Genomic DNA, 17,214 nt, shown 5'->3' on the forward strand with positions numbered 1-17,214 from the left:
CCCCCAAAATGGACAAGTTGACAACTCATTGGCATCTTTACATTAAATGCTCATCAGCCACTAATGATTCCTTCAAGAAGCAACAAATGATCGATCCAGCACATACTATCAGCTAGATCATATTAGACAAGTACAGCAAACCTAGTGATAATAATTACAGAAGAGTCTGCACTAGCGGGAATGGGAACTGCATCAAAGAGCTAAATGAGACTTACTGAGCCTCTGTGGGGATTAGGGGAAGGGATGTCCACTTGGACGACGGGCTAGGGCGTGAGTTGCAACAACGTCATGGAGGCTGGCAGGATAGGTGCGCCTTCTGCAATATCAAGATTTGGTGCAGGCATTCGCACTTTGATTGCAATGGAGAGGGTGGGTGATACAGAGGAAGAGCTTAGCTCCATAACTAAATCACTTATTACCTTTAGAGCCCCAGAGCCCACTGTCCAAGGTTAAGACCTCGTTTGGGTTTTGATCTCAAGGGACGACTCCCCGTCTGAGATGTCAACTTATGAGCTGATAACTAAGTCACTTATTACCTTTAGAGCCCCCCCATATAAGGCCACCCATAGGTATAAGTCTCCTTTATATTGTCAGTCACATTAAAACCTGTAAGGCCATAACAATGAACCAAATTTTTGAAACCTTAATTGTGAAAACAGTTGGCACCAAAAATAGTGATAGAGAAAGCAATTTAATAATCTTTTGTGCAGGTCCATTTTCAATATCTTGAGAACAAAGTAAAGTAAGCCATAGCATTACATACAAACATACAGAGCATTAAGCTCGTCGTCTTTTGATACAATTTATTTATTTTTTTAACAAACTGAGGCAAAAGGAGTGGAATTTCCAGATTTTCCTCTAAAAGCTGTACAAGCGCTTTACTTGTCAAAAATAATGAGAACCGATCGGAGCTCAAAAACAGCATGGCTGCATGGAAACCCGATTATGTACGGAAGGTGCCTATACCTTGAAGGTGGGCTACATAAAAAGCAGATGGAATTTTCAAAATTTTCCTTAAATAATTCGTCTACATACAGGACATGAACCATGTCTTACAAGCCACTTATCTACACACGACATATGAAACACATGCTGGCACACTGGTAAGCTTCTAGCAGTTTCTCCTTGCAGCAGTTCCTGCACATAGAAAGTAAAAACTATCAGCTGCACTTTGCATCGGTTTGGTGTGAAAGCCCTGTATTGAAAATTTTTATCAATACCATACAAATGGGAAGCATAGCAAATTTTCAATACTTCTGAGTGCTTGGACAAATTGTTAATTTTGAAATGTGTGTGCCGGTTACTATGGGTGCATTTGCATAAGTACGTGTGCATGCCTGTCGAACAGAGTGGGGGTGTGGGGATCTGTGTCTCTGCACATATACAGGGGTGTGGGTGTGTATGCACGCATGCCACACATGTGGGGGTGCACACGTATGCATGTGCATGGGTGTGCATGCCCATGCAAGCACATGCATGCATGATGTGTGTAGTTTCTGGAAACTTTTTGAGTTCCAAATCAATTAAAAAATGTATAAGGCCAGCTAACCTGTAAACAGATGGTACAGCAAATAATGTCTCCAAAAGAGTCCACCTTGTTATCTTTTGTGACTATGTAACGTGGTAGCTTCTCAAGACATGCCTCAGAAGCACCTTTAACCACATCTTCCCCAGTTCCAAAAATCTCATACAAGTCTTCGTAGCTCATCTCAGCAATATTAACCTGCCAGAAAGGTAACAGAAGGTTTTAGTAAACAAAGTAAGACGGCTTAAGATTTCAGCACGCCTTCATTAATACAGGTGCCCATATTAAGCCCCACAGTCAAAGGGCACACAAGCATGTGTATAGAAGCATTCACTCGCATAATGAAAAGGCGGCATGGCAAGAAGCATCTTGTAGCATGGTGGTAAAGTGGTGTGTGGTCACCTTACAAGTCACAGGTTCAAATCTCGTTTGCCTCACCTGCTTGTGAGAAATCGTTAGTAGCTTGTGAACATGTGTTCACAAGGGGACAAATTTTGCCTTGTCAATGTTTGAATACATAGAACCTCCCAACCTGGTCCATGTAAAAACCAGTGGTGGAGCATAGAGACTCTGGTAACAACTGACAGCACCTTGAGATTTGCTAGTGCTGAAGACAATGTGGAGAGATGGTGATTGTCACGAGGCAACATCAAGACCTAAGATATGAAAGCTCACATACCAAATGTTCAAGATTAGAACAAGAACGCCAGACTGAGGTGGTAAATTGCATGTTATCATTCAAGCCTAGAACAAGGCCACATTTGTGACAAGCCCAAAGGGACCCAGCAACAAGCTCTGGAAAAGGCCCAAGCAGCCACACACTGGGATCACAAGGAGTCTCTGTTAATTGTGCATTAAGGACAATCTGCAATGACTGCAAGCCAAACTTCTCTGTTAATTTGTGTCATGCTCCTCTACCCATGCCTGAAGCCTCTCATGCTCCTCCTCCACGTTCTCCGCCCCGATGATGGCATCCTGAGTGGCCTGCTCGGCTATGTAAAGGGAATGCCTAAGTTGTCGGTTGGTGTCAGTGTAGGTGGCCATTATCCCTGATGGGAAAGAGCAATAATTTTGCAGAACTGAAACAAGGCCCCATCTCAATCAACTGTAGACAATGATCCCACAGACTTGTTGCTTTTGTCTTCAAGCTCTTTTCCTCTTGCCTAGTACAAATGGAGCTTGTACAAACCATCCACTAGAAAACATTTACGTAGCGTTTCTGCACAACTCAGGACACTCTAAACTCTAATACTAACTTGCAAAAGAAAAGGGGGAGAGAGTGCTCATGACACCGATTAGGGAACCCACTAAAGGCCCCAACCGGAAGGTGTATTTTCTTGTATAGCTGTAGATTCAAAGTTGAAGTACAATGGTCAATTACTGGTCTGCACTAGACTTGTGTTTTCCTCTATGGGCTGAAACACGGACAGCTCTTGCTAACTCCCCAGTTGTTGCCCTGCCTGACTGCCAGTGGCCGCTCTGCAAGAAGGTTGCTACATTTTAGTGCTGCACCAGCTGCCTGGTGAACTGGGGAACACATGAGAAAAATGCACTAGTGTAGAAGATCCAGCTGGAGCTCCCCCCCATACACGCCTGCTCCTGCCTTCAGCTTGCTTCTGCACGCCCCCCCTTTTTCTGTGCGCAGCTCTTCCTCCTTCGACACGCTGCCCTCCGCCTCCCATGTGGCGCTTCCCGCCTGAGGCCTCCGTCTTCTCATTTAGCGCCGCCCTGCCCTCCATTCCCTTTGTGGCGCCTCCTGCATGTGCTCTCCCCCTCCGCCATCCCTTCACACAGCCCTGCTTCCTGGCCGCCTCCTCGCCTTCCGTAGCACCGCCTCCTCCCATCTACCGGCAAATGAAGCATTGGTCTGGGAGGCTGAAGTACTCAACTCTTTGCCGAATAGGATCTCCCCGGAGGCAAGGAAGAGATATGGCATGAGGAACTGATCTAGAGAGGCTATGCAGATACGAAGGGATGGAATCCCGGCCATCTAAGCTAGAACCGAAGAGATTTACTCCTGCACATCTGTCCCATCCAGAGATATTCTAACAACTTTCGGGCAATCTCATCCTGCTCATCCTGTAAGGTGCTATACTCACAGACTGGGCGTCAAGAATCAAATCAATCTTATGATCTACCGACCTACTGGGTGGCAAACCTTAATGCGATTCAACAACAAAGACATCGGCAAAATCCAACTTAGTGTCCGCTAAAGCCTGTGTCTCCCAAGCATCTAACTTAACTATATTCAAACTACAATTAACATTAGATGAAAGGGAATAAAGAACACACTGATACACCTAATAATCTGAGTTTCCAACAATATTATGAAGTTCTGCTAAATTTACAAAAGTAGAGGGTGGGACCGCAAAATCACTCGAGACAAATTGGAAGACCCTCCATAACAAAGGACAAAGCATGACTCTTCCAATCGACATAAACATCATAGCTATAAAACCATTCCTTTCCTAGAATAGCATCTATCCTATCTAGATCCGTAATCAAGAAATCTAGGGCCTCTGTATAATCTTGGATGGAGATTGGCATATAAGAAACCCGCTAGTCCCAAATCTGTCTATGCCCCACCATGTAAGTCCAACGGAGCGTGCAGTGACAGATGCAACCATGTGTACGAGAGATAAAGATAGAGAAAGAGATGGGAATAGGCAGTACACCATGCTGAGCGGGGAAAAGGCCCCACCCCCTCTTCAGGAATTTATTTCAAGAACAATCCACGGGCTTTTCCAAGCCAGGACCAATACAACAAATGAATACAATATCAAACAAGGTGCCGATGTCGAGGTCAAGTCAATGTCAAGGCACAAGATAATTGATGCCGATCTCACCACGAGGATGACCCACAAGAGACTTACCCCGGGCTAGTATCAAAATCCCTTGTTTGATGTTCCCAAATATCCACAAAAGCTCTTTGTACTCAATCCGCATCAGTTATTTCTCGTATGTGGGTGCGGTCTTCTCGTATATCTCTTCAACTCTCATAGGCCATGGCATGGCCCTCTTGGTTCAAGACTGCTCCAATGCAATCTCTTGAAGCATCACACTCTACCATGAATGGCTTTGACAAATCTGGAATAATAAATACCGGTCCTTTGCTAGCATAAAAACTTTAGTGCTTCAAAGGATTCTTTTTCAGCTTTGGCCCACCGAAATCCCACGGCTTTCTTTGTCAAATCATGTAGTGGACTTGCTACCACCGCAAACCACTTGATGAACTTCCTATAATAAGAGCATAAGCCAAGGAAACTTTGAACTGCATGCACACTAGTCAACTTTAGCCATTCCACAATAGCCTTGACCTTTTCTAGGTCCATCCTAACTCCTTCCTTGGACACTATATGGCCCAAGTAGTGAATCTCTGACAAAAAGAACTCTCTCTTCTTGCCATTTGTAGGCATATGCTCACTTATAGTAGTGCTATGTGTGAACATGGCTTAACTAACCAAGGGCACTTTTTCCCATGTGGTTTTTCCCCTTGGACATCAAGTGTGAAAGGACACTCTAACATATAATATTTTGTACTTCTATATTATATGGATGTGGCACACATGCAAGGGTTGACTTGCATTTTGTGGATACCACACTTTTAGCTCTCTCTCTCTCTCTCTCTCTCTCTCTCTCTCATTTCTGTGTGTGAGTTTCTCTACCCTGCACCTAACCCTAATGTGCAAGTTTGTGTGTGTGAGTGTGTGAGTCCAACACCCAACAATTGGTATCAGAGCTGGGAGCTAGGAGCTGCTGGCCCTGAAATTCTACTGCTGGAAGAAAACCCGGCGAAATTCCGACCATTTCTGAGCTCTGGGGCGTTCACTGGTTTTCGCCGCCCAGCTCCACCGCTTTCGCTCCTCTGCTCGCCGCTGCCGCCCAACCGCGCCAGTGCTTCTACTGCGCAGGGAGCCGCCAGCGCCCAGCCCAGCCCAGCCCAGCCCAGCCGGCGGTAGTGCGCAAGCGGCCACCTCCGCCCTTGACTCGGCGGCGCTACTGCTCCCGTCGCCACCGCCGCCCCTCCCAATCAGCGCCTCTGCTGGTCCGCCACCGCCCAGAGCCGGCATCCGCCTGCCTCGTCGGTTGCGTGCGCTCTCTTGGACACCTGCAGCTCCAGCAACCTCTGCACGCCTCCACCTGGCTGCCACGTACATGCACCCGCCTGCAGCTCCAAGTGGTACCTGAGCCCCGTATGCAACTCTGTGCTCCTCCTCGACAACATCTGCACGCCTGGCTGCAGGCCCCTCAACTGTGTGCTCACCGCCTAACATCATTTACACTCTGCAACTACGAGGTATTACTAGTACACATTTTTTGTCAAACCCAAATACAAAATTTGCAGCCATTTCAGTGCAGGTCATATGCAAATTTTGCAGACACTTCTGTGCAAGTCAGATTCAAAGGAAAATTACAGGTGCAATTTGGGGGATTTCTCAATTTGAGGTAAAATTGAAAATTGCAATTTGGGGGTTTTCAAAATTGAGGTCAAAATCAGCAAATTGAACCTCTTTCATTTGCAAAAATTTGGGGCTTTTGTGAAAATTGGCCAATTAGATGCACAAAAGTGATTGGAGTGCATAAAAATTGGGGATTTTCAGATTGGAGCATGTAATTGGGCATTACAGCTGCGATTTGTCGCGTATGTATACACATTGTGTGTAATTGGACAATTTGGTGCAGGTTTACACTTGCTTTGGTTTGCAGGCATACATTTGCACAGGACATTTGGTTGCCTGCCTAAAGGCAAGCATGTAATTGGAACAAAGTGGGTGTACAAAGTCAAAAGAAAGTCTGATGGTACTATTGACAGGTACAAAGCAAGACTTGTAGCTAAAGGCTACTCCCAGAAAAAGGGAATAGATTATGAAGAGACTTTTGCTCCTACTTCGAGAATGACCACAATAAGATCAGTGATTGCATTGGCTGCACATAAAGGATGGAAAGTGCATCAATTGGACATCAAAACTGCATTCTTAAATGGGGATTTACAAGAGGAGGTATATGTAAATCAGCCCATTGGTTTTTTAGTTCCTGGTGAGGAACATAAAGTATACAGGTTACACAAAGCATTGTATGGGTTAAAGCAAGCTCCAAGAGCTTGGTATGATAAGATACATGCTCATCTAACCAGCCAAGGTTATCATACCAAGCTCCAAGAGCTTGGTATGATAAGATACATGCTCATCTAACCAGCCAAGGTTATGAGAATAGTCCGGCAGAAAGCACATTGTATGTGAAGAAAACCGATGCCGATATTCTCATAGTCATCTTGTATGTAGATGACATGCTCATTACAGGTACTAGCAAAGCACAAATTTCAGATTTCAAAGCTGATTTGAAAGCTGAATTTGATATGTCAGATTTGGGACCTTTACACTACTATCTCGGCATTCAGTTTATGCATACAGATGATGGCATTGTTATGCAGCAAACTAGGTACATAAAAAGTTTGCTAAAAAGGTTTCACATGGATGAATGTAAGCCCATTTCTACTCCGATAGAACCAGGTGTACGGCTTACTATGCATGATATTGGAGAGCCTTTTGAGGCCGGCATTTACAACCAGGTAGTAGGATGCCTCATTTACTTGTGTAACACGAGGCCAGACATATCTTTTGGGGTGTCTTTGTTGAGCAAATTCATGCACAGCCCAGGCACAAAGCATTGGCAAGCAGTCAAACGCATTTTTCGTTATCTTAAGGGTACCCTGGATCTTGGTTTGTTCTATCCCAGGGGAGGCAGCTTGCAACTTTATGCATACAGTGATTCAGATTGGGCTGGTGATTATGATACCAGGCAATCCACCAGTGGGAATTGTTTTTTTCTTGGCAGTTCATGCATATCTTGGTTGAGTAAAAAGCAACCCACTGTTGCTACATCTACTTGTGAGGCTGAGTACAAGGCAGTCTTTACAGCTACAGTAGATTGTGTATGGTTGAGGAGACTATTGGCTGATCTTCGTGAGTGTCAGAAGACACCCACCACCATTCTCACTGATAGCCAAAGTGTTATGGCCGTGGCACGAAATCCAGTATTTCATGCACGTACTAAGCACATTGAGATTCATTATCACTATGTCAGAGAGAGGCTACATGCAGGGGAGATCAGTTTATCTTACTGCCCTACACAGGATAATGTTGCAGATCTATTCACAAAGGCTTTACCTCGAGAAAAGTTTGAAGCTTTCCGCAAAGCTTTGGGCTTACTCTCATACAGAGAGTGATCTGCTACCTTGTACAGGTTCACACTTCCACTACAGGGGGGATTTGTAGGCATATGCTCACTTATAGTAGTGCTATGTGTGAACAGGGCTTAACCAAGGGCACTTTTTCCCATGTGGTTTTTCCCCTTGGACATCAAGTGTGAAAGGACACTAACATATAATATTTTGTACTTCTATATTATATGGATGTGGCACACATGCAAGGGTTGACTTGCATTTTGTGGATACCACACTTTTAGCTCTCTCTCTCTCTCTCTCATTTCTGTGTGTGAGCTTCTCTACCCTGCACCTAACCCGAATGTGCAGGTTTGTGTGTGTGTGTGTGTGAGTCCAACACCCAACAACTCACATACAACTTGTGCTTCCGCAATTCCTGAAATACCATATCCAAGTGCTTTCGATGCTCTTCTTCATTCTTTGAATGAAAATAGCTATAAATTTTCTCTGTGCTTGAAATATTCTTTCCATCATTCGGTTGAAGGTAGCCGAGGCATTGGTAAGACCAAAAGGCATCACCAAAAGTGATCTTGTTAAGAGCCCTGTAATCAATACACATACGCCAAGAACCATCCTTTTTCTGAACCAATAAGAACAGGGAGCAAAAAGGTGATGAGCTAGGTCGAATCAAACCCTTTTCCAAAAGCTCGGTTACTTGCTTTATAATCTCCTCTTGTTGAGCATGACTCACTCGATAGGGAGGTCTGCTAAGAGGTGAGCTTCCTGGCATGATGTCAATCTTATGATCTTCGGTCTTTTTCGAGATAGCTCTCCTGGAAGAGTATCTACAAAACAATTCTCATACTTCTTTAGGAAATCTTTCCTTTCATGATCAAGAGTTGAGAGTGACTCATCACCCTTTGATTCCTTTGGATCTCTTCCATATATCAAGTACGAGGAAATAAATTGCTTTATTGCTTTAGGAACTTGTACATGACTAATGAGTGGAATGGAATTCCCCTCAACTCCTACATCAAAAGTTACGTTCTTGCCTTTAAAAGGAAACCTAATTTTATTTCCAGAATCCAGCCCAACCGATGGCCGAGTCTATCTTCTTATGCCAAGGCATACCCAAAATTACATCACAATGTCCAACTTTGCCAACAATAAAGTTCTGATCCACAGTCTCCAATTTGTAAGTGGAGCTTTCCCAAAATAGAAGTCACCTTGACTGACATTCCTTCAAAAGCGACACCTGTTGGAATAGAAGTTTCGAACCTATCCGGAGGGAGGTTCATAGCTTCTACCACTCGTGGATGAATGTAGTGGTGGGTAGCACCACTATCAAAGTGGGTAAGTACTGGTTGGTTTGCCACTTTGCTCCAAGCTTTGAAGAGTTTCCTCTTCTCTGGTGGTGTATGTCACCCGCCTGTATTTGTGAGAAATCCCCAATCCAAAACCCTAATCAGCTTACAGGGAATTTTGTATCAAGAATTTTGAAGTTAATAAAACTTGGACATGTTGTCTGACCTAGCATGGCAGACTTCATGATTGGACATGTGTTCTTTTCCAAGGAACCATGATTGGACATGCTTCTATTCCGAAATAGGAGAGCATAATATTGCATGCATGAATGGACATGCTTCCATCCCGAAGTGCGGAAGTATGATTGGACATGCTTCATAAGCATGATGGACTATGCACTCTTACCATTATGGGAGAGCGTATAGATGGATACAAGTGTATGGAACGGATGGTACTCACCTTAGGTACATGCACAATAAGCTGAAGATCTTACATTGGATGCTGATTTTGAGAATGCTTGAACATTTAGGCATTCATCTTAAAGCATCGAACTTCTACATAATATTGGTTGCTGATCTAGCGACTTGCATTTTGCAGGAGGTTAAGTATGTTTCTTACTTAAACTACTTTCAATTTTGATAGTTTTACAAGATATGTACCTTTTAAGTTGGAGGTCAATTTTTTTTTTTAATTAAGAAAAAATTATTTTCTTTTTTTGAGGTAATGTGGAGGCCATCTCAGCAACTGTCGCTTCAATTGCACATGCAAATTCGTTTTAGAACTCGAGTTATAAGCATCTCTTTCTATTTTCCAAAGAGGGAAAGAGAACTAACTCTTTCTATTTGTTAACAAAGGAAAGTTTCCCATGCAACCTAACATGTGTAGTGTTTTTCTATTTTGAACTAAGAAAGAACTTGTGCATTTTTGAGAGCAGGAAGACAAGAAGACTAGCTTGAAGACTAGCTTCTTCTCTACCAAGTGTAGAGAACCATTTTTCAAGAAAAAGGCTATCATGTGAAGACGGAGGTACTACTCAAGAAGAGGCTTTGAAGAGTTGAAGAGCTTGCTGATTTTCTTCATCAAAGGACTTCTCTTGTGAGCATCCTTGCCACAAGAGAAGATAACCGGTTGTGTGATCCATTGGTAGGCCATTGGGGTGGCACACAGACGGGTGAGTTTCTCCAACACTTGTGTGCGTGTGGTAGGCCACCACATACAAACTAGGAGATTCCAAAGGCTTTGTTTTCTATCTTGTTTGATGGCGGTACCATGCTGATTCAAATCAGCCCATACACTTGTAAAATTCTAGAGGAATAATTCATATTCCTGTTAAGGGACCCGGCCGTTCCGGGTCTATGCTGTGTCGTCTCTCTCTCTCTCATTTATTCTTCCATCTATTTGGCTCAAGTATTGTTGGCTGAAAATTCACGAGTTTTACTTCAATTTTCAGCCATGGTTAAAAGTGGATTAATGTGATTTAGCAGTAATAAGCTTGTTACGCAACCTCAACGAGTTTCAGTGGTATTAGAGCAGTGTTATCTTCCCTACCTTGTTGGTGATTGAAGACAATCCTTGGGAACAAGCCTTTTGCTGCTAAAGAAGAAGATGTCAACCCACAGAGAAAGATCAAGATCGCTGGCTCATCCTAGTGAGTCAATGGAAGTCTCTTCTTCAAGAAGAAGAGGTGGTGGTGCTGACAAGGAAACAAGGCAAAGTGGTGATTCTCCATGAACTTCAAGATCCTTTGGCCAAAATGAAGAAATACTGCGTAACTCTCATGCCTATGGTGAGGAGGCGCTCCATCGCCGAATCAAAGAAATGGAGGACCTGCTGACCGATCCAGATGTGCAAACGGTGGTGTCAAAGAAGGTCATCAACCATTCCAAGGTATCTCATTTTGAACATTATGTGAAGAAATCAGATTTAGGTGATCCTATGTTGTTTGTAAAGGAATACCTCTATGAGAAGAGAATCATTGGTCCCGATCCATCTGGGCAAACTATTTTCTTGGAGCCCTACATCATAGCTTCCTCTAATATATCACCAACAGAGTCACCCATGATGGTGAAAAAGGCAGCTATTCAAGATACCAAGGAGAACCGCATGTGTGTGGATTACCGAGCCCTAAACAAGGTCACTGTGAAGAATAGATACCCTATTCCAAGAATCGATGATATCTTGGATACACTCAGCGGAGCTTCAATCTTCAACCACATTGATCTGAAAAGTGGGTATCATCAAGTTCGGATTGCACCGGAGGACATCTCAAAGACTGCATTCCGCACCACCTTTGGTCTCTATGAGTTCTTGGTCATGCCTTTTGGTCTGACTAATGCTCCGGCGACCTTCAACCGAACGATAAATTTTGTGGAAGTTTCTTTAATGACATTATTGTCTTTTCACAAAATGAAGAGGAACACAAGAAGCATTTAGCTATAGTATTTCAAGAACTCAGAACACATAAGTTGTATATAAATCCAAAGAAGAGTGAGTTCTTTTTGCAAGAAATCAAGTTCTTAGGACACATTCTCCGAGCAGGTGTGCGAATGATGGATCCAGCCAAAGTCAAGGCCATTGTGGAGTGGCCAACTCCAAAGGATGTCCATGAAGTGAGAAGCTTTCTTGGACTTTGCTCCTACTACCGGCAGTATGTGCACTACTTTGCACACATTGCTACACCATTGCATGACTTGTGCAAAAAGAGGACTATTTTCAAGTGGACTCAAAGAGAGGAGGGTGCCTTCAAAAGATTGAAAGAAGAGGCCAACAAAAATATTGTTTTGCATCTGCCAGATTTAAATGAAGATTTTGTAATACATTGCAATGCTTCCGATGTAGGCATTGGTGTTGTCTTAATGCTGGAAGGAATACCGGTTGCCTATGAAAGCCGGAAGTTGCATGAAGCTGAAAAGAACTACACCTATCAAAGGGAATTGCTTGCGGTGGTTCATGCTTTGACCATCTGGAAGCATTATCTCTTGGGTACTACTTTTGTGGTCAAGACTGATCACCAAAGTCGAAAGTACTTTCTTACCCAGAAGAAGCTGTCACCTATGCAGATGAGATGGGCAAATTTCTTGTCCATGTTTCACTTCACAGTGGAGAGCATGAAGGGTAAAAACTTGGTTGTTGATGCTTTATCCAAGAGACTTGAAGTTGGTGCCATCACTATTGGCTACCACACTGACTTCACAGTAATGCGTGATTTATCATTTATATGCTATAGATGCAGATTTTTCTCAGATATGGCACTGCTTACAAGAAGGAAACATTAGGATGCCTTTCTTCCTAAGGGAAGGTTTCTTAATGATGAAGGATCAGCTATGCATAGTGAAAGATTTAAGGAAAAGAGTTATGGAGGAATGCCATGCCCCTCCATTTGCTGGTCATAGGGAAATTCTCCCTACCACACAGATGATAGAAAGATATTTCTATTGGCCTTCTATGAGGAAGGACATTGAGGCATTTGTTCGTGAATGTATCACATGCATGTATCACATGCCAAAAGGTGAAGTTTGATCGAGGTAAGTCGCAAGGCCTACTACAATCCTTGCCTATTCCAAGCAAACCATGGGAAAGCATTGCCATGGACTTCATTACAGGATTGCCAAAAACTCCCAAAGGTTATGATGCCATATGGGCAATTGTGGATAGGTTTAATAAAATGGCTCACTTCATTCCAGTAAATAAAGCAATTGGAGCCGAATAGATGGCCATTACTTATTTGGCTCAAATCTTCAAATATCATGGGCTTCCAAAGTCCATAGTGGGAGACAGAGATCCGAGGACTACCAGTTTATTCTGGAGAGCCCTCTGTGAGAATGTGGGAACTAACCTTGATTTTTCTTCTTCTTATCACCCCCAAACAGATGGAAACTCGCTGAGGTTGCGTAACAAGCTTATCACTACTAAATCACATTAATCCACTTTTAACCATGGCTGAAAATTTAAGTAAAACTTGTGAACTTTCAGCCAACATACTTGAGCCAAATATATGGAAGAATAAATGAGAGAGAGAGAGAGAGAGAGAGAGAGAGAGATGACACAGCATAGATCCGGAATGGCCGGGCCCCTTCACAGGAATATGAATTATTCCTCCAGAATTTTACAGTGTACGGGCTGATTTGAATCAGCATGGTACCGCCATCAAACAAGATAGAAAACAAAGCCTTTGCAATCTCCTAGTTTGTATGTGGTGACCTACCACACACACACACGTGTTGGAGAAACTCACCCGTCTGTGTGCCACCCCAATGGCCTACCAATGGGTCACACAACCGGTTATCTTCTCTTGTGGCAAGGATGCTCACAAGAATGAAGTCCTTTGATAAGGAAAATCAACAAGCTCTTCTTCAACTCTTCAAAGCCTCTTCTTGAGTAGCACCTCCGTCTACACATGTTAGGTTGCATGGGAAACTTTTACACATGTTTTAGTTTGCATGGGAAACTTTTACGCATGTTTAGTTTTGCATGGGAAACTTTCCTTTGTCAACAAATAAAAAGAGTTAGTTCTCTTTTCCTCTTTGGAAAATAGAAAGAGATGCTTATAACTCAAGTTCTAAAACGAATTTGCATGTGCAATTAAAGAGACAGTTGCTAAGATGGCCTGGGTGAGTCGTCACGTCATCTCCAAAAAAAAATTAAAAATTAAAAATTTTGATGTGACGTGGCTGAAAGTTCACAAGTATTGTTGGGTGAAAGTTCACAAGTTTTACTTCAATTTTCAGCCATGGTTAAAAGTGGATTAATGTGATTTAGCAGTGATAAGCTTGTTACACAACCTCAGCGAGTTTTAGTGGTATCAGAGTGGTCGAAAACCCCCCAGGCAATTTTTTTTTTGTATTTTATTTTATTTTTTTAATTAGGTGACGTGGCGACTCGCCCAGGCCATCTCCGCAACTGTCTCTTCAGTTGCACATGCAAATTCGTTTTAGAACTTGAGTTATAAGCAGTGTTGCATAGAAACGCGTTTCGTACAAGATTGAAACGTACGAAACGTTTTGTCCTGTACGAAATGCGTTTTTATTCATCATGCATATTTTAAAAACCTACAACCCGTCGCATCGAATCGTTTCATACGGTGTACCCTTTCTGTTCGCTTTTCCCAGTGGCGGCCGCTTGTACGTTTTCGTTGTTTTGTGTGCCAGCTTACCATCGCCCGTGTCAGCGACTCAACCCGCCTGCTCCTTGGTGTCCTTAGACCTTGTGGAGGTCTTCTGAAACCGATCCCGTCAACTGGGAAAGACTCCGTTGGACACCCACACGCTTAATAGCACAACTTTAAAACCACAAATTTGAAATGGACAACTTAAAACAACTTGAAATTTAAATGAAATGAAATGGAAAGATGGACACCAGCACTGGGGCCGGAACGGGCCGACCCCCCCCCCCTCAATATATGATATATTTATTGGGAGCATTTAATGAATACAATGCTCCATGGGTTCCAAGAACCAGATGATGTCCATGTACATATGAAAACAATACCAAACAAATAGGCTCGAAGTCAAATTTCGATGTAGAGCTCGAAGCAGTACGACCACTAGTGTGGTCCAATCTCTACGGTCCTGTGCTTTCACTGGACTCCGCGGAGAGCGCCTCACTGGTGTTCCGAGACCACGCACAAACAGGCGCTCTCGTACTAACGCCTGGCTCTCCCAATCTCAGCACCTTTGGACCAAGGTTCTCCAATAGAGCTTGGACAACCCGGCACCGAACGGGTGTTGGCCGAGCGGGATGAATCCCTTATCAGATTTAAACATAAAATACTTCACTTAAATCTTAAATTCACTTACTTGTAGATGGTTGATAGAAAACCAATACTCGTGGTATGATGAAGCCACCCTTGTTGAAGAAACAGTTGCCTCGTGGTGAACCACCAAAACAAGTATCACCGCAAAAGACACAGCCGCCTGCTATGAGAGAAAAAGCATCCACTTGCAAGGGAGGAGATGCCTGGCTGCAGTGTGGAGGAGCTCAAGCAAAGTCGCCTGAGGGTAGTGTTCTACTGGTTGGAACACAAGCGCACAGCCATAGCCGCTTGTAGGGGCATGCGTAGCTTGGAGAGGTGCAGCCGGTAGTGGATGGGCAACCTGCAGGTACTGTCGCCTGGGGAAGTAGCCGCCTGTAGGAAGGGAAAAACAGCAGCAGCACGCTGCAGTTATGAGCAGCCGTACAGCTCTTTATGGCAGCCGCCTCTGGCCGGTACAGCAGCTCAACCTATCGGAGGTGACAGCCGGTAGAGGATGGGTAGTCTGCAGGTAACTTCAGCGTAGAGGTGAGGACAGCGCAGCCTGCTGGAATTCAGCCGCCTGTGGGAGCAGCTGCAGCACTTCAGAGTCGCCTGGAAGGGTTAGGCGCAGCAGTACATCAGCCGCCTGGTAGGGGAGGGAGAAGCAGTCGCTTGTATGGGTGGTGAAGCAGCCGCCTGGTGATGCAGACGATAGAACAGCCAGCGAAGGTGATCGCCGGGTGATGAACAAACGCAAGATAGAAGCGATGGGTGTCCACGCTTGAAGGAGGGAGCTTTTTTTTAATAAAATTAAAGTGGAGTTTACTCCACGCTTGCATGTGGGTGGGGAGTTTGGGTAGGTGACCATGCCCACCCCCACACTCACTTAAGTGGGGCTCCCCACCTTGGCCCCTAAGTGGGTGCCCAAAGGGGGTGCCCACATTGAAGTGAATGTGAACACCTAACCTTATAAAATAAAAGGTTAGAATATGAAACATTAAAACAATATGTGCGACATACTTACCACCTGTTCACATGCACCAAAACTCGTCAGAATACAGAGCAGACTTCACGACTCACTGGCAGGCGTCCCCGCTCAGTAAGTAACACGTCAAGCAGGCAAACACACAAATACATGTCATGCGAAAACAGTTTCAAACATGCAAAATATGTGTGCATGTGCAAATAGTAACATGGACATATCTCCCGTTCATGGAACAAGTACAAAATATCTGTCGGCACAAAACTAGCACGACATAAAAACATAAAAACCTGGTCTTCCTATGAGGTAAGACACAGTTCCAAGCACGAGTCTCCCTATGGTGTGACAGTCCCATAGGCAAAACACGGCACGAATACTGGTTCTTCCATGGCGTGACAATCCCATGGGTCGAACACAGTCCAGGTCATACACGGGTGGCACTGGTCTGGCTCCCGTCCATACGACACCATCCTGCTAACACACGGGTGGCACCAGTCTGGCTCCCGTCCATGTCAGCAAAATACTGGTCTCTTCACACGAGACACCGGCCTGGCCTCAAGTGAACGAGACGCAAAAACTGGAGATGGACCAAATGGTGGGCCAATTGGTGACATCCCCCCGGGCTTCTAAAGAGTTGACCTCAACTGAAAAGCCTCAAGATATGCCTGCAACAATTGTGGGTAATCAACAAAATAGTCCTCATTTACCCACTTGGCATCAATAGGCAAATAATTCTTAAACTTCACAAGGTATCTCCTGGAAAGCTTTCCAGCAGGAAGCTTTCGCTCCTTGTGAAAAACGATCTGTTCTGGCTGGAGGATCTCCTCAAGCTCTTCAATCTCTGGCGGATCTTCTGTGACAAGCTCATCAGGATCTGGCCCCACATATTTTCGAAATAGACTCACATGAAAAGCATTGTGAATCTTCCAATGACTAGGTAAAGCAAGCCTGTAGGACACTTCATTGATTTTGTGAATCACCTTGAAGGGTCCATAATAGCGAGGAGAAAGCTTAGGATATGATCCTTCTTGTCCTGGCCTCTTCCGAAGCCTAGCCTTCTCAAATTTCAGCAATATCCAATCACCTTCTTTGACTTCCATGTTCCTTCTATGCTTGTCAGCAGCCATTTTATGCTTATCCTGAGATCTTGCAATGGCTGTCCGCACCTGACCAAAGGCAACATCCAAGTCACGAAAATATTCATCAGCTGCAAAAATCTCATCCTTAGTACGAAGGATGGGTGGCAAGACTACTCTGCCATAAATAATCTCAAACGGAGCCTTTGCTGTGGAAGCATGGATCGTATTGTTGTAGGCAAACTCAACAAGTGGAAGATACTTCTCCCATGCAGTCTTTTGATTTGCCACATAACATTTCAATAAATCCAACACGGCTGCACTTTGGCCATCCGTTTGGGGATGATAAGCTGATGAAAACTCAAGCTTAGTACCCATATTATCAAATAAAGCCCTCCAAAAGAGGCTGGTAGTCCTGGGATCTCTATCCCC

The 17,214-nt window shown here is 44.1% G+C and overlaps 1 protein-coding gene across 1 annotated transcript in view; it reads right to left on the minus strand.

Moving 5' to 3' along the window:
• Positions 1 to 690: 690 nt before the first annotated feature.
• The window catches only part of LOC147641957 (NEP1-interacting protein-like 2), a 38,471-nt gene continuing 21,947 nt past the window's right edge, over positions 691 to 17,214 (minus strand). Inside the window, exons 4-5 of the mRNA XM_086801535.1 lie at positions 1,550 to 1,723; positions 691 to 1,137 (exon numbers count right to left, since the gene is read on the minus strand). Coding sequence (XP_086657661.1) covers positions 1,015 to 1,137; positions 1,550 to 1,723 — 297 coding nt within the window. The 3' untranslated portion in view covers positions 691 to 1,014. The remainder of the gene's footprint in view (positions 1,138 to 1,549; positions 1,724 to 17,214) is intronic.

Source organism: Cibotium barometz, chromosome 1 (genome assembly GCF_041138505.1).
Source record: "Cibotium barometz isolate CiBa-2024 chromosome 1, ASM4113850v1, whole genome shotgun sequence".
Classification (NCBI taxonomy): domain Eukaryota; kingdom Viridiplantae; phylum Streptophyta; class Polypodiopsida; order Cyatheales; family Cibotiaceae; genus Cibotium; species Cibotium barometz.